The sequence below is a fragment of the Podarcis bocagei genome (genome assembly GCF_964188305.1).
Source record: "Podarcis bocagei genome assembly, chromosome: 11".
NCBI lineage: Eukaryota > Metazoa > Chordata > Lepidosauria > Squamata > Lacertidae > Podarcis > Podarcis bocagei.
In genome coordinates, this window is record NC_138136.1 from 27,683,055 (window position 1) to 27,707,786 (window position 24,732).

General features: G+C 40.6%; 2 protein-coding genes across 10 annotated transcripts in view; one reads left to right on the top strand and one right to left on the bottom strand.

The window, feature by feature from the left end:
* Window positions 1–1,628: 1,628 nt before the first annotated feature.
* ERAP1 (endoplasmic reticulum aminopeptidase 1) lies at window positions 1,629–24,574 on the top strand. Of its 3 annotated transcripts, none has more exons than XM_081212374.1 (20): window positions 1,629–1,759; window positions 3,471–4,034; window positions 4,441–4,579; window positions 5,023–5,157; window positions 6,574–6,694; window positions 6,855–7,009; window positions 7,142–7,255; window positions 9,591–9,722; window positions 10,123–10,254; window positions 10,403–10,480; window positions 12,162–12,319; window positions 13,006–13,085; window positions 13,393–13,576; window positions 15,529–15,685; window positions 16,388–16,572; window positions 17,679–17,840; window positions 19,211–19,351; window positions 19,444–19,525; window positions 20,341–20,526; window positions 24,438–24,574. In XM_081212374.1, exons 2-19 carry the CDS (start codon window positions 3,550–3,552, stop codon window positions 20,494–20,496), a joined length of 2,796 nt encoding a protein of 931 aa, XP_081068500.1. In that variant the 5' UTR covers window positions 1,629–1,759; window positions 3,471–3,549; the 3' UTR covers window positions 20,497–20,526; window positions 24,438–24,574. The 3 variants fall into 3 exon arrangements, with proteins under 3 accessions (XP_081068500.1, XP_081068498.1, XP_081068499.1); XM_081212372.1 differs by lacking the exon at window positions 1,629–1,759 and adding an exon at window positions 1,788–2,089; XM_081212373.1 differs by lacking the exon at window positions 1,629–1,759 and adding an exon at window positions 1,788–2,044.
* Window positions 21,635–24,732, bottom strand: part of CAST (calpastatin) — a 56,560-nt gene continuing 53,462 nt past the window's right edge. For all 7 annotated transcript variants that reach the window (XM_081212377.1, XM_081212376.1, XM_081212379.1 and 4 more), the window contains 2 exons: window positions 24,405–24,465; window positions 21,635–22,935 (listed from right to left, as the gene is read on the bottom strand). In XM_081212377.1, coding sequence (XP_081068503.1) covers window positions 24,415–24,465 — 51 coding nt within the window. In that variant the 3' untranslated portion in view covers window positions 21,635–22,935; window positions 24,405–24,414. The remainder of the gene's footprint in view (window positions 22,936–24,404; window positions 24,466–24,732) is intronic.

A 24,732-nucleotide genomic window follows, 5' to 3' on the forward strand; every position in this document is an offset into this window, starting at 1 on the left:
TGTGTTAGTATTATAGGATAAGAACAGATACTTGGGACGAGGGAAACAACTGTGAATGTAAGAGCCTGCTGTTTCCATTTAATAATTAGTTTACTGATACTGCAGCATCTTTAATTTTTGAAATCATGCATTTATTTCCTTAACTTGTAATATATGACTGCCTATTTCAGTTACAATAGCAGGAAGTGAAAGAATAGCTGGCTGTTTTTTTCTTTCACGCTACTGTACATTTTCTTCCTAATTCATTAAGTTCATGGCTCCATCGTAGGAATAGGAAAAGAGCTACCTCTGGTGGCAACGAGCTGAAATGTACTATGTGAATATCCTACAATACAGAAACTAATCTGTATGGCTATTCAAATGTACACCTCATTACTATCTCAGAAAGGAATTACAGTACATTACAAAAACATTCCTTTTCCTCCTGGCCGTTGTCTAATTAAACAATCTGGGACCTTTTAAACTGTGGAGGCGAGGGCGGGAAAGCTGTATTTGTTTGTTACCATGTTATGTATTTTTGTGTTTTTTTATGTTGTAAAGCGCCCTGTGATTCTTGGATGAAGGGTGATATAGAAATTTAATAAATAAATAAATTTCTTGTTTGGGTATCTTGTGGAATCCTGACAGATATTTCAACACACAAGAGGAAGTGTGCTTCCAAATGTCCTATTCATTGAGCATTCATCCCAATTTGTTTGCTCAAAGTTTTCAGGAGTTTTTTATGTTCACTGCTTTTTGAAGATTCATTCTTACCAAAAATAAAAAATAAAAATCTGCTTTTGGAGAGAGATGGGGAGCAGATTTGTTGTGCAAGAACGTCAAATCCACTTTAAATGCTACCCACAAAATAGTAACAGTCTCAAAGCAGCCTTTGCTGACTTCTCAGCTTCTGAAAAGAGTTTGCAGTCATGCAAGAAGCTGGAGCATAGGAGTTTATGGCTCTGTACCGCAGATACACCCCATTTCAGCTCCCAGTGCCAGTGAAAAACACTAGGAGGGACGGAGACGGTTCAAATGCTCTTTGTTTCTCTCTCTGCACTTAGCCTACCCCCTTCAAATGTTGGAATAATAATAATAATTATCATTATTATTTCATTATTTATACCCCACCAATCCGGCTGGTTTTCCCCAGCCACTCTGGGCGGCATTAACTTGGTTTGAAGAAGGAAAATAGCCTTTTGTCCATTTGCAGACTCCCTAACATTTTAATTGTGCCAGAGCCAATTTAAAAATAATGGGTGCTAAAGAGCCAGTATGATGTATTAGCTTGTGTCTAAATAATAAGTTGTAGTAGTAGTAGTAGTAGTTGTTGTTATAAGTTGTTGTTGTTATATTATGTAACAACTTCATGGTAAGTACCAAAACCTTTCCCTTTTTTCCCTAAAAACACTGCTTATAGCTTACTTTTCTCCCAAATGTATCCAGGGCAAACAGCCTGATCATAAAACCATGCAATACAATTGAACCATTTCAAACTGCTCAAGGAACTGCTTACTGCTTAAGGAACATACTGTACGTCCACCACTGGACCACGACAAAACTAATCATAGGCTCTCTACAAATAAGGGACTATCTTAAGGCTGCAGCTGTGAACGCAAAAAGGGGGGGGGGGAGAGAGAGAAAAGCAGCAACAAGCGCTTTGCTTGGGTACATTTCCCCTTTTTCTTTTCTTTTTTTGAAACTCAAAACCTGCTCGAGCAGGAAGCTGATCTTCCGCCAGCCAAGGTTGTAACGTTGGGACGATATGCTTCAGAAGCAGGTGCGGATAAAATAGATTTGCTTCCTCGACGTCGTAGTTAGTAATCTATATAAATTAACGGTATACAACGGGGCTTGCAAACGCCGCTTCCTCGCCCTGGTGCAAAGGCTCCTGCCGCTGGGCAAAAGGGCGCAAAAGGCGGAGATCCACAAAAGTCCCCGCGACACCGAGACGCGTAGCGAGGGGAGAAATTCGCTTTCGCTTTCGCTCCCCCGGCTCTGAGGGAGAAGAAGAGGCAGGGGCTGCGGCGGCGGAGGCCTCCTCACGCTCCCTTCCTCCGAAAAGGTACGGGGGGGGGGCGTGCCAGCGCTGCGGGAGCCGGCAGAGCAGGTACCGCTCGCGGGATAAGGGAAGGGAGCGCAGGGGAGGCGGAGGCCTCTCCGCCGAAGGGGCCTAGCTTTGGCGCGCACCTCTTTTCGCAGTAGGAGCAAGAACGCTCCACTGCGCATGCTCACCCTCAGCAGGCCGCCGCCTCGCCCCCTTTTTTGAGGCGCAGCGCAGGAGGCCCAGGCCGGGTTTGGGGGCAAGGTGTCGGAGGGGCCTGGCAGCGTGCGTCGCCCCTACCCCACCCCTGTACCTTTCACCGTCATAGTCAGTCCAGGGATTCGCCCGCAGCCCGCAACACAGGTTTTCTCCCCCACGGAATCATGGGAATTGTAGTTTACCCCTTCACAGGGTGCCATGTTTTCCCAGCACCTTGAAACTACAGTTCCCAGGAATCTTGGGGGGGTGGTCAGGGTGCTTGAGCTGTGGAATAAGTAGGCAGCCGCAACGACAAAAATGGCCGAAAATTAAAACTCTACCTGGAGTTGAGGAAAAGTTGCTTCTCCTCCACCCCACCCCCCATCGTGCTAAAAGCTCGCTTTGGTGGAATTAGTTGGCAGTTAAATGAGGACAGACCAAGAACTACTGGCTGCTAGCCTGCCCCAAGGGGTTCCATGTGTATCCCTGGGACTGAGTGCTTGGCATATGGGGCTGCAGAAACAAGCCTTAGACTTGTGCACCTACCTGCTGTGCATATTTTATTTATTTTGAAAGTTTTACAGATTATCACAATGCTCTGTGTGGTCTGTGTGAAAATCTGTAAAAACTTTTTTTTAACGAACATAAGATGACTTAGACTGTGCACACACCAAACTTTGAAAGCAAATTCATAGCCCATGTCTTCCCCCAAAGAATCTTGGGAATTGTTGTTTACCCCTCAAAGCTGCAATTCCCAGCAGCTTAGCAAACTACAGTTCTTAGAATTTGGGGTGCAGTGGTGCTTTCCATTATTGTTTCTTAAATGTACAGTATAGGGTATACACAGTGCTAGTTGCATATCTGGGTAGGCTTGCTAAAATGAAAAGTTTTTCTTAGACATCTGAAATAATGTAGCAAAGGCACCTGCCTCTACTATCAATAGGCAGGGAGTATCAAAGTATAGGTGCCGCCACACTAGAAGTTCAGTTCCTTGCAAATGCAGAACAGACATCACCATGGCATTTGTAGAAGGGCAAGTTCTGCAGATCAGAGCAGTTGAATAAGACATGTATGATGCAATGGAAGTGCTCCTTCAGTCTCCACTTTATAAATCCAAAGTGCATGGAATTCTGCACTGTTGATGTTGTTTTTCTGACACAAAAGATTGCATTGATAGGGAAAGCCATAGGTGGTAGTCAAAGAGGTTTTAAAAGGTTTTTCTATTAATTTAATAATGTTTCTTTATTAGATTTGTCACTGGATACAATAACAACCTGGCACTGAGATTGCTGCTTCCAGATTATACAGTTGCCTTGAAGAAGCTGAAAATGTTTCTATTGCTAGTCATTTTAAGTCTTGTTCCATTTTTGAGCTGTAATCTCAATAGCCAAACAACAGAGTCATGCACTGGAGGTGGAAGTAATCAATTTCCTTGGAATAAAAGTAGGCTTCCCAAGCATGTCGTCCCAGTTCATTATGATCTTCTTATTCATCCAAATCTCACCACTTTAACTTTTACTGGATTGGCCAAAATAGAGATTATGGTAATTGAACAAACTAGCTCAGTCATCCTGCACAGCAAATATCTCCAGATCACCAAAGCTACCATCCAAGGAGCAGCAGGATCCCCTGATGCTGATAAAGAAGTGACTGTTTTAGAATACCCACCACGTGAACAGATTGCACTCGTTGCTACTGAACCACTGCAAATTGAGCACAAGTACATTATTAGCATTGAGTATTCTGCTAATCTCTCAGACAGTTTTCATGGATTCTATAAAAGCTCATATAGAACTCCAGAAGGAGAAGTAAGGTAAGTCTATTTTCATTTAGATTTGTATGTATCTTTTTGACCTTCCTGTTTCCTATGATTCATTGCTTCTGTGTTTATAAAGTTCGTGTCATATAGAATTGCAAAACACACGCAAAAAACTTGCATATGTGAGGAGCTCCAATCCCACATTAAATACCTGTCTGGAAGCACCTTTAGGTTGCAGTCATATGCATATTTATATCAAAGTAAATTTCATTAGCATAATGGAATCTGCTTCTTAATACACTGTTAAAAGTTTTTTAAATATCTCTTTCTTCAATGAAGAAATGCAAGCTGATTTCTATTCATTAGGTGAAATGTTCATCTTTGAATATTTTTACTGTACTACTATGTACTGTACTACTAACAAAGCATATATGTCATGTATTCTTTTTCTTAATTCCAGGGTGCTTGCAGCAACACAGTTTGAACCAACAGCTGCACGTATGGCTTTCCCTTGCTTTGATGAGCCTGCATTCAAAGCTAAATTTTCTATTAAGATCATAAGAGAACCGAAACATCTTGCACTATCCAATATGCCCATTGTAGGTGTATACTTTGTATTCTTTGATCTGCCTAGTTGAGCAAAATAAAGCAGAGTAACATAGAAAACATTACCGTTGTACACTATAAACCACATCTCATAGGAGTTTATGCTCATGTTGTGTTCACTTTTGGTGCTCACATAAGAAAGCAAAGCAGAATTTAAAAATGAATATATTCATGTGCTGGAAAAGTGTAAATCTGTTGAGTAGGGCTAGAAATAGGGGGCAATTCCCTCCTGCTAGGTTGCCCTTCTTAACTGATCTGTTTCTAGCTTCTTCTTAGATGTAGGTTTGCAACTGTGAAATGGAGATCATAGCATTTAAGCCTTAAAAGAGCTATGAGGGAGATAATATATAGTGTATGTGTGTGCGCGCGCAAGACCAGAAGTAATGAATGTACTTCAGAGCTAGAGCTGAAATGTAATAGTTTTTACATTTTTTAGGTGGAATCCGTAAACATTGGAGGGCAGCTCATTGAAGACCGTTTTGATGTCAGTGTAAAGATGAGCACTTACCTAGTGGCCTTCATTGTTTCAGATTTCAAATCCGTTTCCAAGATGACTTCCCGTGGAATTAAGGTAAACTTTTCATATCAACTGAAGTGTTGCATATTGATATTTTAAAACTGTAGCAGTTTCAGTTTTTAAAGTAATTAGAGCCTAGAAAGGTTTTAAAGAAATTATTATGGGTTAGAGCTAGACTTAGTCATACTTAGAGTAGATCCATTGAAATCAATGGTGCTTAAATTGGTTGTGACTAACTCTGGATCCAACCCTATAGAATTTGAAATATTTTTTCAGTAGTTCTCAAAACTTCTATTACAATACTATAAGAAGCAAAAGTTTAGACTTGCAGTGGTCGTGCTCCATTTGTTAAGCATCAGTTATATGGATAGCAGCCATTGCACAGCTGTTTACATTTGTTGGTAGAAATGTGTAGCAGTAATGCTTAATTTTCTAAACTGCTGGGATAAAAATTAAAAAGCTTGAGTACATGCAGTTGCAAAAAAGACTGAGCATCTGGATAATGAGGTAATGTCCCTTTAAATTAAAAAATAATAATAAAGGCAGTCACAGGGCACTTCATCTTTCCTAGTTAGACTTTCAGTTTATCTGCGCTAAAACACCATGAGGTAGCTTAGTATGAGATACATACAGCCACTGCCCCAGGGTAATCCTGTGTACTTCATTTCTAAGCAAACATTTGAACTTGGTCCCTGTCCAAATTCAACTCTCTACCCACCACAGTGGCTCTTCCCTATAGAATCATGGAATTGTTGATTTGGAAAGTGCCCTGAGAGCATGGGCATAGACAAGAATTTTGTTAGGGAGTGGCACGACTTTGTTAGGGGGGCAGGACTTGGGGGGCAGGTTAGAACCAATATGATTGGTCAGTATTTCTATTGTTTTACTTGATCTAGGGGAGCCAACTGCTCCCCTGCCCCCACTTGGCCACGGCCATGCCTGAGGGTCATCTAGCTCAACTTTCTGCAGTTGATAGCCACCCAACCTATGCTTAAAAACCTCTAAGGAAGGAGAGAGCATCACCTCCCGAGGGAGACCATTCCACTGTTGAACAGCTCTTACCGTCAGAAAGTTCTGCCTGATCCTTAGTCAGAATCTCCACAAGCAACCTCCACAAAATAAAATTTTCTTGATTCCAGGGTTTGACAAGGTTAAAATTATATAAATATAAGATTTAGATACTTTCACTGCCATTGTTAGTGTATTTTTTGCTAAATTAAGATCCACCTTCGGAGTCCTTTAATTTGAATGGATCAGGACTATGTCTTCCTAAGAAACATATCCTCTGCCATTGGTTTTTACAGGAGTTTACCTATGCACAGAAGGTAGGAAAAGCTAAATCAAATGTTGGATACCTTTCAACTTTACTCTCATTTTAAGGTGTTAACAAATTAATTATCTTTTATATTTTCTTAAGTTGGAGTTCAGAATTCATCAATGTTTGTGTTTTGTTGTTGGTGATGATTTTAGGTTTCAGTATATGCTGTACCACATGTGATCAACCAACTGGATTATGCCTTGGATGCAGCAGTAAAACTGTTAGACTTCTATGAGGGATATTTTAGCATTCCATATCCTCTGCCTAAGCAAGGTAAACTCGCTACTTTACTTTTGATAGAAATGTTGGTCTAAGTTACACATACATGCAAACGAAACATACCTATGTATATGTTTACTTTCAAAGTTGACTTGTGAATTTATAAATGGAGTGAGCAAGTATGAGGGACAACTTTTTCAAAATGTATTTGCAGACCTTGCAGCTATTCCTGATTTTCAGTCTGGTGCAATGGAAAATTGGGGATTGATTACATACAGGGAATCTGCTTTGTTATACGATCCTGAAAAATCCTCAGCGTCAAGTAGACTTGGAATTACCTTGGTTATAGCCCATGAACTTGCTCACCAGGTAAGTTATCACTAATTTTATACATGAACTTGATAGCTGCGCTAGTCAGTGGATTCTTCAGTGTAATGAAGGCACCAGAGGATTAATTTAAAACAGTTGAAAATCTCTGCTATCAGATGTTTTCTCTTGCAGTGGTTTGGAAATCTAGTCACCATGGAATGGTGGAATGATCTCTGGCTCAATGAAGGATTTGCAAATTTTATGGAATTTGTGTCTGTAAATGTTACCCACCCAGAACTGAAAGTTGTGAGTATTAACATTCCAGTTTTTATAATACTAAAATGTTTCTTAAAATCAATGTTGATTGCTCGCTGAAGATTATAGAATTATTATTATTATTATTGGAAATAAGTCAAACCAGCAACAATCACCTGAAAAGATTATTGTCCATAACTCCAGACACCCTGGACCACAAGTCGTATACTGCTATTCATGTATATGGGGTGGGGCATGGGGGCAGCATGAGTTTCAGGGCTGGGAGACTGATAAAGGACATGTCCCTCTTGGGCAAATAAGCATCCTGGCATTGGCAAGCTAATTTGAGATAAAAGCTGCTACCTTGTTTCAGGTGACAGGTGAAATAACATTCTTAATAGGGTAGCACTTCAGTCACCAGAATTGAGATAACATGTAATTATCCCACTACAAGTGACAATTAGCTTGCCAATGTCAGGATGTGTGTGCTGTCATCAACGCTGATGTGTGAACGGCCTATAATTGTTTAACAAAAATACATCACTGTAATGGTTTTACATCCACTTTAACATAATTGTCACTGTGAGTATTTTTCACATTTCATTTTCCCCTGATTTCACTGCTTACATTTTTCCTCTCTCTATATATATATTACACGTGTATGTGTATATTCCTGCCAATTTAGGATAACACTTCATGCACTTATAAAGCAGGGGTCCTCAAACTATGGTTCGCGGGCCAGATCCGGCTGCCAGGGTCCTGAACCCGGCCCAACCCGGCAGTTGCAGAATCCACCGCTGTCTTAACGGGTCCATGGCCTCAGAGGGCGGCAGCACCACCACCACCTCTAGCACAGAGGAGGCGGGGGAAAGGGTGTGAGGGTCTCCTTGGCCCTCTTCCCTGTTCAGCGCTCCCTTACTCGCTCTAGGCCAGGAGCTGGCAAGGCTTACCTTGCCTGGGCTGGGCTGGTTCACTGCCTCAGAGCCTCCTCCGTGGGTTGGATCATTTTCTGCATCTGTGTCGATGCGATATCCGGCGCTGCACATTCCCTTATTTAGATATCCATCTAATGACCATCTCATTAGCCAAAAGCAGGCCCATACTTCCCATTGAAATACTTATAAGTTTATGTTGATTAAAATCATTCTTCATTTTAAATATTGTATTGTTTTTCCTGTTTTTTGTGCACCACAAATAAAATATGTGCAGTGTGCATAGGAATTCATTCATATTTTTTTCAAACTATAGCCTTCCCCCCAACAGTGTCTGAGGGACCGTGAACTGGCCCCCTGTTTAAAAAGTTTGAGGACCCCGTTATAAAGGGAACTCTAGCACAAAAAAAGCCTATGGTATAATAAGTATTAATCTTTAAGGTGCCACAAAACTCCTCCTTTTTTGTGAAACAGACTAACAAGTTTACCCCCTCTGAAAATCAGTCAGGTAATTTGGGGGGGGGGGTTTCAAAATTTATTTTTCTTTTAATTCACAAACTTGCATGCTTAGGTAAAGGTAAAGGTACCCCTGCCCATATGGGCCAGTCGTGTCCGACTCTAGGGTTGTGCGCCCATCTCACTTAAGAGGCCGGGAGCCAGCGCTGTCCGGAGACACTTTCGGGTCACGTGGCCAGCGTGACGAAGCTGCTCTGGTGAGCCTGCACCAGCGCAGCACACGGAAACGCCATTTACCTTCCCACTATAAAGCGGTACCTATTTATCTACTTGCACTTTGACGTGTTTTCGAACTGCTAGGTGGGCAGGAGCTGGGACCGAACGACGGGAACTCACCCCGCCGCGGGGATTCGAACCGCCGACCATGCGATCGGCAAGCCCTAGGCACTGAGGTTTTACCCACAGCGCCACCCGCGTCCCTTCTTGCATGCTTAGGTACATGCTATGTTTCAAAATCAAAAAGCAGTCGCCAAATGATGGAGAGGCAGGATATCAATCTGCTAATTAATTAATAAAGAGTACAAATATTTTGTCATAGAAATTAAGTAAAAACACTGATAGCTTTTCAGCTATACTTTTAAATGACACACTAAAACAGCTAACACACAAGTTAAGACTTGCAAGAACAGTAAAACACAAGGACACTTGCTAGAGAGTGGTGGAACTTAATTGCCTTTACAAATTCACCAGAAAACAGAAGACCAGTTCCTAAGTCTTTCATGATACCCATTCTCCCTCTACCCCAAATTTATACAAATGACTACCATTATAATGTGTGAATTGTTATTATTACAAAGGTGATGTTATCTCCTGAGTTGATAATTGTAGTTCTTTGGTTTTGTTAACTTTATGTAAAACCTCTGAAAAATGACAATAAGTAATTTTTAAAAGTGACCTTCAAACCCTATTAAACAAATACTTTGTTTTTCTTTTATTAGGAAGATCATTTTTTAAACAATTATTTCTCTGCTATGGAGGTAGATGCCTTAAATTCTTCACATCCTATATCGACCCCTGTTGAAGATCCATCTCAGATTCTAGAAATGTTTGATAGTGTTTCCTATGAGAAGGTAAAATTTTAAATTTTTTCTTATTTATGTATTCTTTCCTTAGTTCTGATGAGATTCTTATAAGCTCTCAGGGGCTCCATGTGTCCTAATATTTTGAGGATATCGACCCATCTTTTTGCCCTTATGCACAGTTCATTACACTATTTATTTTATTCTGTGTAAATGCACTCCTTCCCTCAACCATCAAACACATAATAAATATGTTCTGTAGCATTTGTTTTAATTCATATGGACAAAAATCTAATGTAAAAGCCAGAACCCAAAGATGAGAACTTTATGAAAGATTAGGGCTTAGGAGTGTCCTAATCAGAGCACCTGAACATCTTTTTGCTCTAGATGTAAAGAAGCAGACATTGAAAAAGCAAGTGTAGAATTTATCGTTTCACTCCCCTCTTTTCAGGGTGCTTGTCTTCTAAATATGCTACTGCATTATATCAGCCCAGAAGTGTTTAGAGCTGGAATTATAAAATATCTGTCACAATTCAGCTATCAGAACACAGAAAACAAAGATTTGTGGAACAGCTTGTCAGGTGTAAGTATTTCTTGCACATTTTCTACCAGCATACCTAGTGAGCAATGTCATAATTATCAAAGCATTGCTAGCCAGAATTGCTCTTTGAGCGGTATTGTTGCACGTGTTTTGAAGCCTTAGGTACCTAATTTCTGAGTTTTGTTGCTAGGTTTGCCCTGCAAAAGAAGCAGGTCGAGGACAAAATGATGGGGTTTGTAGCAGAAGCCAGGAGACAGTCTCAACTTCCGTGAGTTTGTGTTTTATTGCGTACTGTATTTCTGTTTAGAAATTTATAAATTTCTTACTAAAGAGGGAGTAGCCACCCTTTCCACAAGTGAGGGTGCATAACACTTAGCTGATATTCAGCGACCAAGGAATCTGTTACTTAGGGGAAAGCATCAGCACCTCATGCTCTACATTAATGGTTTCCTTCTACATGAACAAGTTATGATGAGCCTCTGGCTCCCTTTCATGCCTGTGAGGAAGAGATTGGAATCTCTTTCTGCTGATTTTAAGTTACAGATGGGTAGCCGTGTTGGTCTGCCATAGTCCAAATAAAAAAATTCCTTCCTGTAGCACCTTAAAGACCAACTAAGTTAGTTCTTGGTATAAGCTTTCGTGTGCATGCACACTTCTTCAGATACACATCTGTGTATCTGAAGAAGTGTGCATGCAGGAAGGAATTTTTTTATGCTGATAAAAATACAGGAAGGAATTTTTTTATGCTGATTTTAAGCAATCTGCAATTCTCAGTTAAATCCAGAGACAGTGAGCTGTAGTTTATTTACCGTATTTTTTGTCCCAAAGGACGCACCTAGTTGTTTTTTTTGGGGGGGGGGGAATAAGGGGGGGAAATTATTTTCCCCCCAGCCCCCAGAAAAGGCAGCTCTCCGCAAGAGGTGGGAGAGCTGCGCAACTTCGCGCAGCTCTCCCAGTGCTTGCGCAGAGCTGCACAAAGCCCAAAGCCTGGAGGGCACTGAGCTCAGCGCCCCCCAGGCTTCTGGGTCCAGGCAGCTCTCCGCAAAGTGGTGGGAGAGCTGCGCGACTTCGCACAGCTCTCCCACGGCTTGCGGATAGCTTCCTGAAGCCTGGAGAGTGAGAGGGGGTCGGTGCGCACCGACCCCTCTTGCTCTCCAGGCTTCAGCGAAAGCCTGCATTCGTCCCATAGGACGCACACACATTTCCCCTTCATTTTTGGAGGGGGAAAGTGCGTTCTATAGGGCGAAAAATACAGTAAACTGTGGTTAGGAAGAAGACATGATTGAACACTGGTTTGAGATAGGTTGTTCTAAAACCATACTTTAAACCAGTGGTGGCCAAACTTGGCTCTCCAGCTGTTTTGGGACTACAGTTCCCATCATCCCTGACCACTGTTCCTGTTAGCTAGGGATGATGGGAGTTGTAGTCCAAAAACAGCTGGAGAGCCAAGTTTGGCCACTACTGCTTTAAACAAACCACAGTTCATCAGCTTCAGACGTCATGCAGAACTGCTTAGTTTAAAACCGGAAGTGAGAGTTCTCCATGATCCTGCACATGTGAAAGAGGGGAAAGGGTCTCTGCAACTCATAGATGTAGCCAGAAACTATGGTTTCTTATCATAGCTGAACCTTGCAATCTTTCTGAATTGTTAGAAACCTGTACTTCAGTGGAAATCAGATCCCACCTCCAACCAGCTTTATTCTTTGTGTGGTTAGCATTGATGCAAAAATGGAACTGGTTTTTGTCACCATTTTAATGTTACAGGAAACCATATACTTTCATTCTTAAATGTTTCTCTGCCATACGTCAAAAATGTCACCCCACACTATTGTTAACTATGGAAAGTCATACAGATAAGACAGATTTGTAATTTTTATCTCTTTGCTGCTACTGCCCAATGAGCAGCATCTCCTAGCATCTCAGTTCATATTTTTGTCCCTGATTTATAGCACTGGACCCAAAATGGGCTTCATGATGTGAAGACCATGATGGACACTTGGACACTGCAGAAAGGATTCCCAGTGGTAACTGTGACATTAGAAGGGAAGAAAGTCCATGTACACCAAGAGCACTATGTGAAGGCTTCTAGTTCTTCTGCACCAACCGGGTAATGGCAAAGGAGCAAGTGAAGCTCCACCACTGGCTAACATTTAATTATAAAAATAAATAAATAATGCAGATTGCACTGTGATTTCTTAACTAGTTAGTATTTAGGGAAGTTTTTAATGTCTGACATTTTAATGTATTTTTAAATCTTTTGTTGGAAACCGCCCTGAGTGGCTGGGGTAACCCAGCCAGATGGGCAGGGTATAAATAATAATAATAATAATAATAATAATAATAATAATAATAATAATAATAATAATTTGAAAAATCATATTGAATATTCTTTTACATCATACAAATAAATCAGCTGAGGGCATGCTAGACTTTCTAAGTGAGAAAAAGTTACAATCTCTAAACTGGAGACTGGTTGAATTCTGTCCTGTAGGGAATTTCACTTGTTACATTTCTTTGAGAGCACATGTGAGTGATGGCAAAGCCTTAAGGAAACAAAAGCATTTTCGTAAAGATAGGTACTCATAGTAGAGAGTTAGTATGGCAGGAATCATTAACCATCTCTGGAAATGCAGGTTTGCTTTTAAGTGTGTGAAAACAGACCTTGCAGCCATAGAACTCTCAACAAGAACCCCTCTTTACATCCTCCCAGTCATGCAGCTCAGTGGTCAGCTTAGATATGTGTTCATACAGGCTGTTGAAACAATCAGCTAATCATCATCGATTTTACTGTAGGAATCTGTGGCATGTTCCATTAACGTATATTACCAGTAAATGTACTGAAGTTCAGAAGTTTTTGCTGACAACTAAAACAGGTATGTTTGACTGAATTCAAATGGGTAAGAAGCACAATTATGTTTTCAAGCTTAAATAATTTTATTATGGAAGATTATAAGAATTAAGAAGATACAGATGTTCCAAGCTATCCATTTCTTTAGTCCCTGTAAGACACACAGAAGTTTTTATCCACAAAGCAGCTGTGTAGTAGACATTAAGGCTAGGTTTTGAAGCAATTTTAACTATTACTAGTCAGTTATTTATCTGTGGCTGATAACTGTAAATGAAATGAGTCAAGTACTGCTGGGCAGAAAAATACAAGGTTGTGATATATTTTGTCTGTAGATGACATCATTCTCCCAGAAGAAGTGGAGTGGATAAAATTTAATGTTGGAATGAATGGTTATTATATTGTGCACTATGGAGATGACGGATGGGATGCCCTAATTCATCTTTTGAAAGAAAACCATAAAGCAATTAGCAGCAATGACAGAGCAAGTCTCATCAATAGTGTATTCCAGATGGTGAGGTAAAGTATGATAGTACTCACTAAATAGCTCTTTGGTAAGCAACGTGCCATTTTCGTTCTATACAACAGTAATACAGATAACACTACTTCATCGCATAATAAAATGAGAGAGACACTCCTGTATCATTTGCAAAATTAGAAATCCAGAACTTCCCCAGTGACGTTGCTTAGGCCATTCCTGCGTGAATAATGGGAGAGTTGTGGTAGTACTAAGACTAGATAAGAGTTAGAAAAGATAAGAGCTTGAGATATCCCACCAGATGTCAAAGAGAACAACAACTACCAGACTTTTAGAAGACATCTGAAGGCAGCCCAGTTTAGGGAAGCTTTTAATGTTTGATGTATTACAGTATTTTAATATTTTTTTGGAAGCTGCCCAGAGTGGCTGGGGAAGCCCAGCCAGATGGGCGGGGTATAAATAATAATAACTATTATTATTATTATTATTATTATTATTATTATTATTATTATTATTATTATTATTATATCATCATCATCATCATCATCATCATCATCTCAGAATTCAATACTGCTTCCTGTTCCAATAAAATATAATAGCTCTCCTAGTTCTTGCCCATTGACACAATGTCGTCTTGAACCAATCTTTTACAGATGTCACTACACTTTTTGCTAGCATAAGGAATGAGCACATACGTGTTTATAGCCTTCTTAGACACCGGCCTTTCCCCTAGAAATTGGCCTCATGATATTTGGCACAGCCATTACAAGAGATTTATAGGATGCTCCCATCCTACTTTATAACGAAAATATTTCTTCCGAGTAGAAACAATACCTGCAACAAAGTATCTGTTGATGCTTTCCCTTGATCCACATTGGGGAGGGGGAGTATATTGGAGAAATACAGCAAGCTCACATTTGTGGTGGTTACATTCCTAAAGCCGAAATTGTGTGTAGTCAAAATGCATTGGGTTCAATGGCAGGTGGCATTTCCAAAGTCATTTTCCCTGGAGCGCCACCCCTCTTCTGCCCCCTTTCTATTTTTTTTCCTTGTGCGTAAAGCTTGAATGCACACAAGTTCAATGTGCACAAGTTGTAGGCTTACTGTATACATCTTGTAATGAATATGTTGTGTCAGCTAATGTACGTAGCTGATGTACATCTCTGAGACAGCACATTGTAATGAATGGCAACAGGGACAGTGCCTATTTAGCAATGTAATTTGGTCCCTATTCTGGCGGCAGCCCTTGGTTGAGGTCCCAGAGCTGAGGATATCTGATACAGCCAACTTGCTTTGCTAAGCAGGGCTGGGTCTAGTCAGTGTCTGGATGGGAGACTGTCTTGAGAGCCCCATGTATACCAACTTCAGTTCCATGTTGGAAGAATAGTGGGGTATAAATGTACTAAAAAAATACATAGCCAGAGACAGGAACTATTGTTGGTTAAGAAGGGGGCTGGCCTTCATGAGAGAGAGCGCATGCATGCAGATCAGTACTGTTCTGATGACTTGTGGGCAGGATTGCAAAGCTGGGTTAATTCAGGAAGGCCACAAAACCTGGTAAAAAGCACGAATAAATCTAGGAAATATAGGATAGAGTAGGAAGTATGCAAGACAGAGAAGCCTGGCAAGACAGATAATAAGCAACGTTGCTGCTGAAGTCTCTTCATGATACACTCAACAGTGGATCAGCTGCTGGCAGTTTTAATGTATTATCATATTGCTACACTTTCCTGAACTCAGTGCATATAACACAACATGCGGACAGCTGCAGAAGTCCAACACTCCAAACCATGTTTTGCTTTTGCACAATTTGCCATTGCGGGGTGGAAAAATTCAGGAAGGTTTCATTCATAACATTAGCTGTTAAAAAGGAAAACACTAAGATTAGTGTTGCTAATATGTATTAAAAATGAAAAAAAATCTATACGCTGAATGGTTCAGCCCCTTTAACAAATATTTTAATGTGTTATTACTGACACTTTGTTTCCCACAGTGCCGAAAAGCTGTCGATTACTAAAGCTCTTGATTTAACAATATACCTACAACGTGAAACTGAAATTACTCCCGTGCTTGAAGGATTGGATGAGCTGATACCTTTGTACAAACTTACGGAGAAGAGGGACATGAGAGACATAGATAATCAATTAAAGGTAAGAAGGGGAAGACTGAAAAATAGCCGTCAATACTTGCAGGCTGTCAGCTCACATACTGAGGTTATTGGCAATAATTTTATGAATGTATATGTGTTGTACTGTAGAATGAAAGGAAGCTGCTTTATTATTTTGATTCTCACAGGATGCGAGAGTCAGTAGGGGCAGCATCCATCACAATATAGAGTGTACGATCAGCATGTCATTAATGGAAAGAAGCCAAACAATAACTGTTAGTATTTAAAGAAACAGCAAACACTACCTGTTTAAAGCAATTGGAAATTAGACAAGGTTAATATGTTATGATTTTATTTTAATATGATGCATGCTTCTTTTTTTAAAGAAAAAGTTCATCATGATGCAAGGGAGCAGGGTTCCCATTTATGTAGGTTGTTGTTTTTCTGGAACATAGATATGAAGCTGCCTTGAAACATTAGCTCCTGTGTGCATGTGTTTTATAATCAGAATTTCAGGTGGTTAATTATGATACCTACTTAAATCATTTATTGTTCCATTGTGTTTCAGTTTGGTTATTAAACAACTGCTTCCTTCAGCCATGGAAGTACATTTTGTGTGTGTGTGTGTGTGTGTGTGTGTGTAATTGCCTTCCCCATTCTGCTTATATATACACCTTTTAACAGATTTGGTTAAAAAATTGATTTCAAGTGTATGTTTTTTTGTATGTTTGTGAAATCACTCTAGGGATACATAATCAATCTAATGAAAAACATGATTGACAAACAGTCTTGGGACGATGCTGGGACAGTGTCTGAGCGACTACTTCGGAGCAGTCTTCTGGGGTTTGCTTGCGTACGAAAGTACCAACCGTGTGTGGACAAAGCAAAAGAGTTCTATACAAAGTGGAAGGACTCCGATGGAAATTTCCAGTAGGTGTTTCTCTTTTGTAAGCAGCATAGCATCTTCAGGCGTCACAGGGCAAAAACATGCATCGTGGCAACTTAAATGCTGTAACGCCACCCCAATTTAGCATGCAAAACCAGGGAAATAAAAAAAATCCTTCCAGTCATTTTTTTAATTTTATTTTGACTACGACAGACCAACACAGCTACCTACCTGTAACTAAAACCAGGGAAGTCGCTGTGTTGTGGCTGCTCAGTCCAGTTGGGTGGGAGAGCATGAAATCACTGGATAGAGGAAATTTGCTATTACCTGTGAATTTGCCTTTTCAGTGATTCTTGAGATGAGGCAGTCTGACTTGAGTAGTAATTTGCAATTGAATCCAGACATGGAATAATAGAATCGCAGAGTTGGGAGGGATTGCAAGGGTTCTGTGGCAATCACACAGGGTTCCCGGATGTTTCACCGTCTATTGATCTCTGTGCCACCACTTTATTTCTCGCTGCCACCACCCAGGCCCTACCTGGTAAAATACTGAGTCCAGTCAGGGTTAAATTGGAACATAAACTTCTGTTTATTTATTGCAGTTTAACAAGCATGTGGTTTCATAAATGATCTCAGTCAATTACAATCATGGGGTGCCTAGCCAGACCTATATCTTCCGCTACTTGCTCTCACTCACTAAACCACCTCTCAGATATTTAATTGTCTTCCCAGGTCCTAACTGTTCCTGACTCAGCTTATTTCTCTACACTAACTCAACCTACCCACAGACTCTATCCCAATTCACTCCCACTCCAACCAACCATCCAACTCCCAATGAACTCCCCCTTTGCCCCTCCCAGAGCTGGTTTTATAGTCCCTCTGACTCCACCCCCTGGGTTCTGATTGGTTAACCTGTTTAACTATTTCACCTCCAGCACTCTCATACGTTAACGTCACAGGGGCATCTAGTCCAACCCCCTGCAATGCAGGAATCTCAGCTAAAGCATCCAAAAGAGATGGTCCTCCAACCTCTGCTTAAAAGCCTCCATTGAAGGAGAGTCCACAACCTCCTGAGAGAGTCCATTCCACATAAGAAACCAACACCAAGAGACGCATGTCAGAACTAACCTGAAGCCTCCATTTGTTGCAGTTTGCCCAATGACATCAAGTTTGCGGTATATGCTGTTGGAGCACAGACGGACGAAGGCTGGGACTTCCTTTTCAGCAAACACAAGCTGCCCAAATTTAATACTGAGAAAAGGATAATTGAATCTGTTCTCAGCCTAAGCCCAAATAAGGAGAAGCTTGAATGGTGAGTACAGTGGAACCTCGAGTTGCGGACATAATCTGTCCCGGAGGCACATCAAAGTGTTCGCATCCAGAAGTGCTGCGTCTGCACGCAGCACAATTTAGCGCTTTTGTGCCTGTGCGAGTGGCGAAACCCGGAAGTAACCATTCTGGTACTTCCAGGTTGCTGCAGGATGCAACTTGAAAAGACGTAACCTGAAGCGGACGCAACATGAGGTATGACTGTATTCTCTGGAAACATGAACGGCTTTAAATTAAAAGAGAGATGTTGTAAATGCAAGGCCACAGCCACCCGTATTTTCATCATCTCTTAACCATTGCAATGCAACAAAAAACAACAACATTGTAACATTGGATTGGAACGAAGTGTCTCACAGTTAAAAGGTCAGTGCACACACCAATTGCACATTTTGTTCATCTGCACTGGCTTGAAACATATAAATGCTGTTTCACATTGTGGCTGTTCCTATGGAATTAGAAGCTGGAACGGGGTAAGGCAGGGCAGATCAGATTTTTAGGTGAGGTGCAGGAGACAAAGGTGAACAAGTGGTGTCTGATCTTCAGCTGCAGGCCAGCTTTTTCATTCTTTTAGGTCTGGGTGCGTTCTGAGCGTTCTGTCTCCCACTGCTCGTCTTCGCCAAAGATTTCAAAGAGAAAGAACCCTTCCCCACAGCACAGAAGAGATTAATCTGAATAGTTAATTTTCCCCTTTGATATAGATTTTCCCCATTTCAGCTTTTCAATCAAACTTCGCTGTGGCCCATAGGCTCTTCCACATTTTGTAACTAGGGAAGAAACAGCCTCAGCCCAGTATACCCCCATCTTTCAGCCCAAAATCTAAGGCCTTCTGGTGGTTCCCTCATTGCAAGAAGTGAGGTTACAGGGAACCAGGCAGAGAGCCTTCTCAGTAATTGTGCCTGCCTTGTCAGATGTCAAGGAAATAAACATCTGAAGGCAGCCCTGTATCTGGAGGTTTTTTATGTTTGATGTTTTATTGTGGTTTTATAATTTGTTGGAAGCCACCCAGAGTGGCCGAGGCAACCCAGTCAGATGAGCGACATATAGAAATTATTATTATTATTATTATTATTATTATTATTATTATTATTATTATCATTATCATTATTATCATTATTATTCCTGCGTGTGGCACAGTACCCCCTTTCAGCACCTTTTCTTCTTTCCATGCTGACTATATGAGAGGATGCTTGGGGGAAATGAAGAATAATCTCTCTGCAGCGAAAGCTAAGGGTATGAAATCAAATAGCCATTACACTGTGTACCATTTATTCGTATTCGGGTTTTCCTGTTCCTATTAAGGTAATAATATTATTTCCTTGTTTCCTCACACTGAGGTTTCTTTTCTTTGTTTAGGTTAATGGAGCAAGGTTTACAGGATGACATAATAAAAATGCAGGATCTTCCGTATATTGTTCTCTCCGTTGGAAGGAACCCTGAGGGTTATCAGTTAGCCTGGAAGTTTCTAAAGCAGAATTGGCAGACATTTGTAAAAAAGTAAGTTTTAAATATTATCGCTCCTTGTACTCCTGTTTATTTTCTTTCTAATATAAATATATTTACTTCATGCACTTCTTCTGTTTGCATAGGTTTGAACTTGGCTCGAATACCATTGCACACCTGGTTACTGGATTGACAAATAAATATTCCACAAAGGAACAACTTGAAGAAGTAAGCATATCTCGCAACCTGCATTATATGTCCGTGAGACTCCATGATTTCATTTTTTTTTTAATTAATTGCTTTTCACACATGCATCTCAAGGCAAAGTGCAGCAGCAGCAGTTGTTGTTTAAAGCAAAATGGACATCCATGGCAAACTGACAAGTTGTATTATTATAGGTTCTTGGAACCCAACATATAAATGCATGAGACATTTATGATACTTAACTGCTCATATGCTGTTCTGCTTCCATTTATATTACAGTGGTGCCTCGCAAGACGAAATTAATCCGTTCCGCGAGTCTCTTCGTCTTGCGGTTTTTTCGTCTTGCGAAGCATGGCTATTAGCGGCTTAGCGGCTATTAGCGGCTTAGCGGCTATTAGCGGCTTAGCGGCTATTAACAGCTTAGCGGCTTTAAGAAAAAGGAAACAAACTCGCAAGAACTCGCAAGACGTTTCGTCTTGCGAAGCAAGCCCATAGGGAAATTCGTCTTGCGGAACGACTCAAAAAACGGAAAACTCTTTCGTCTTGCGCGTTTTTCGTCTTGTGAGGTACCACTGGATCTATTTGTAAATCTGAAGCAAAAGGCATTTGAAAACACTTGTAATTCATGTACAATTTGAACGACAGGCACGTTTCTTTTCTTTATGCCTCCATGACTGAGACTCTCTTATGACTAAATCCAGGCTGTACAGTTAGTGGCATTGGTACAGGAAGATTAGGATGCAGTCTCCTACAACGTTTTTTCTTTTTTCAAATCCCATTGAAGATAATGGGAATAGTACAAAAATTTATTGTGGTATTTATTTATTTTTACTCAACAGGTAAAAAGTTTCTTCAACTCCCAAGGCAAAAAAGTTTCAGAGCTCCGTGCTGTCTACCAAGCAATAGAAACCATTGAAGAAAATATTCAGTGGATGGATAAGAACCTTGAAAAAATCAAGGAATGGTTACACACCAGTAGCAGAACAAGCATCTAAGCATGAAGCACGATTTCAGAATGAAGAATGGTAAGTTCTTGAAAAGATATGAAAAATGCTACTTTCGTAAACGCAAGTTTTTATAAAATTCTAAAAACTGGAATGCTGATCAGTACATATATTTGAGCTTATTCTAATGACAGAGGTTGGAAAATATGAAATATACTTCCAAAGTGGAGGAAATAGCATTAAGGCCTTGCATGCATGTCAAGTTATGCATTTACAACCGGAGTGGTGAAAATTGGACCTCTCTTAGACCAGGTCTTTATGCCTCTCTAACTAGAGTCTGGGACTCCTCCTAGGCCATTCCCTTCTCAAATGCTTGTGTGTGACTGAAACATGTCCTAGAACTGATTATGCCTCTTGCTTGCGTGGATGGAGGAAGGAGAGATATCTGTGTGTTGGGATGTAGAAAATCTGACTTTTCCATAGCTGGAATATTGCCAATTATACTGTAGCAAGTAACATCCATTACTTCACCTGCAGAGGATCAGGAGCTTTTGATTCCATAGGTCCACTTTTGCATTATTTCTGAACTCAGATAAGGTATGGTTAACTCTTAACTGCAGTTTATGCAGCTGTCCGTTTCAGACCACAGTCTCAGATAATACTGAACAGTATTTAACTGAAACAAGTACTTCTGATCTGATGACTGCCCCCAGAGGAGACAGTGGGTGGGAGTGGGAGCATGCAAGCCTAAGGCTTGCCCCCTTAATGAGAAGCCATTCTTCCAGACGCAGCCATAAACTACAATATCCAGTAAAATAAGTTGCACTATGTTCGAGAGCCCATTCCCAGCTCTGCTGAACATATGTGAAATTTTAAAGCACCCAATAGTTCAGCGATCGAGAAAAGAGCGTCGTGGGTTTGAGCCCCCTGTTGGGTGAAAGATCCCTGCATTGCAGGAGGTTGAACCAGATGCCCCTTGTAGCCCCTTCCAACTCTACAATCCTGTATCAAGGGTCTGATCCAATAACTGAGTGTGCAGCACTGCTGCATTGGGATAGAGGAGGTATTTCGGTTTGGTTGAAACCTGTAAAAGGTACCTTCTTCTAGACACAGCCAGTGTTCTTGTCTAACAATGGCAATAATAACCATGTATTAAGGACACAGTTCACAAACACAATTTACAAGGTAATACATTCTAAAACTTTATTAGTGTGACAGGCAATCTTAATACAGACTTTCAAAAACAGTCCGGTATTAACATTAGATTGTCAAGGACAGTCAAAATTCTGATGTCCCCAGAGGAACATCTCCTGCACTTGCTCCTTTTGAAGTAAGTAAGAGCGATGGCAGAAAGTGGCCACGCTCCTGTGTAACTCCCATGCAGTTCAAAAGGGCTTGCACAGCTGATATTCCTCGCAGGCTGCGGCTTGTATATTTGACCATGGTAGTCTAGAGAACTAGCTACCTGGAAGCAGACTTGACCAAACCAGGAGTAGCACCTTACTCCAAAAGTCAATAAAAAAATTGCTACTCATAATGCAAAGCATATCAGAACCTGCTGTTGGAGCCATAGCTTTTCTCACTGCAAGGAATACCAAAAAGGGGGGTGGGGAATAAAACATGGAAGTTGAGCAAGCATTGCATCCAAATTAGTTCACAAAGCACCTCTGTATTCAGCTGTGATGTGAATTTATACATCAGAAACTAGCTGTGTAATCTGGATTCTGGGGGTGGGGTGGGGGGAGCTATACCAGTGTAACTTATAGGAACATATTGGAGTCCTATGTGCATCCTTTCTGGAGTACCCCTATGCAATAGCAATTCAGATGCAATATTACGCCCTTTCTGCAAGCCACTGACAGGCGGTCACAATCAGAACTCAAGGTTTCAAATGAAAATACTAGCGGCACTGTTCATATTGAATACTATGTTATTAGAAGCCAAGGACTGAGAAACAATCGCTTCTACTCTTCTCCCACGTTTAAATCTTAGCAACTGATTACTCACTTCTCACTAACTATTCTTCAAAAGGAATACCCGCAGGCAGATGATAGCCAAAACGCATTATATTCCAGAATATTTAGAGCATTCATTATACTAAAAAACCAAAAACCAAACCACAGCTTTTCTGAACTCTGCTGAGATTTGCAGGCACTATGTGTAGATTATGTGCAAAATTTGCAGACTTTTTTTTCTTTTTGCATTGCTATTAAATCCGTAGAAATACTTTTCTTACAAATATAAAGCATCCGTTCCCTCTCATAACTGAAGAAAATTACAAAATAAGAGACAGTAAAATAAATGGAAAAAGGTCATCCTTGAAAATAGTAAGATTCATGCCTCCCATGCCATTATATCCAAATACCATTATACAAAAACCACCCGGGAGACTATCTTGCTTCTGCAAAATAGCTTCTTCTTCTTCTTCTTTGTTCAAGTGCAGCTATCCACCAGCAAAACGAAGACTTTTTTGCATTAGCGCTGAAAAGCCTAGACAGAGAGGAAAAGAGAGCACATTATTTAGCCAGTAAGGGGAAGAAACGTTATCTCATAAAACAGAATTCAGCAGGTTCCCAACAAAAAATAAATATGCAAGTTGAAACCACCAGCATGGTCTATCTGTGGGCTCATGCAAACTTCCTTGCAATTTGTTCTGATTCAGTGGTAATTGGCAGATTTTCCTGGGAAAGCAGTAGGACAAAAAAACCCCACTCAGGCGCAGACTTAGAAAGTGCAGACTCGTGCCTGGAAAGCACATTGCAAAAGGAAGTTTGGATGAGCCCTGTGTGTTGGTGTTTGTGAGGCTGTACAAGTATCAGATCCCCTTGCCTGCCCTATTCAATGTAATTTGCTCACTCTGATGGTGGTTGCTTGCCTCAAGCAGAAAACAGGTGCTGCCAAAGCAAGAAACTTCTCTCTCTCTCAAAAAAAGGAGAGGCACTAGAGGCTGCAACTGAAGCATACAGCAGCAATTCTGTATACAAGCATGAAATAGGTGAAGGATCTTCCAAGGACCCATAGGATGTTCTCTGAGAGAGGTCTCAAAGCCCCTCAGAGCTGCCATGGAAGCCTCTGCAGCAGTAAGAGGAAAAGAGAGGGATGTGCAGGATCCAAAGCCAACTTTGATCCAGATTCAACTCTCTTGACATGACCGTGAAATGCAATAAAACTTACATTTTTAGACCCTTGTTTTTTAGAGCAGGTATTTTAATTTTCAGAGCTCTTGGGGAAATTAATACCAATTGATAGAATTCCTGCTACTTAACAGCATGTGAAATCTCATGCATTTATTTTTCAAAAAGTATTTCAATAATAAATGCTGGTGTCCTTTTTCTGGAGCCATTCCAGCATTTTAAAGGTACTTTACAAAGATGCTTTACCCATATATAATGCATATTTCACATTAAAGATGCATGTTTCTCACGTTTTGCTATTTGCTAAATGCAAAAGTAATTTTGAATATACTGTTTGAAAGACAATTTAGCATGCCAGGTGCAGTGTGAAACACAAGCATACTCAGAGCTTTTACTAATCTAAAGTGCAACCAACCAATAGTCAGTCAGTTTCTTGGTTGAACTGCACTTAGAATATTCTATGTAGAAAACAGCTCTGCACATGCAGTATATAAATATTGTGGGTCAGTCCACACATTAGGAGTTTGGTAGATGTGAAGCCTCACAAACAAGCTATCTCGGCCTATACTGACTCCAGGAATAAGGGATGGGGTACCTTAGAGCTAAACAGGCAACTGTAACCTGAAACAGCTTCTAACCCTCTTACAGGGCAGTGTTGCCAGTGGGTCTGGGGGAGAACTCAAAGGTGGAGGAACCAAAATGCACAAATCTCTGCTGGGTGCACAATGGAAGGGAGTGGAAACACGTATTTTCAGAAAAATCAATTCATTCTTCATGCATAAAGGATGCACACAAATTTGCATTATTAAGTCTAACAGTTCTTACCTGGTAACATTTAACTCTTTTTCTGTTTCTCAGATTTTGCGCTGGAAGACTGCTCCTTTGCCTTAACAGGAAAAAGCAACAACCATGTTATTGGCTGGAATGCTGAGGTCACGTAGCAAACACCGTGAATAAATATTTGAAATAAAACACAGCCATTTAAGTAAAACAAAGCTTGAAATCAAAGTGTTTGTCATGAATAAGGAAGTGGAGAGACACACATTTGAGAGGGCTAAAAACTACACATGAATGGCTTTTCTGAAGTTTTGTTTTTATTTTCATGCATCCCTGGAGAGAGCCAGCATTTGGTCATAACAGTGGCACAGGGGAG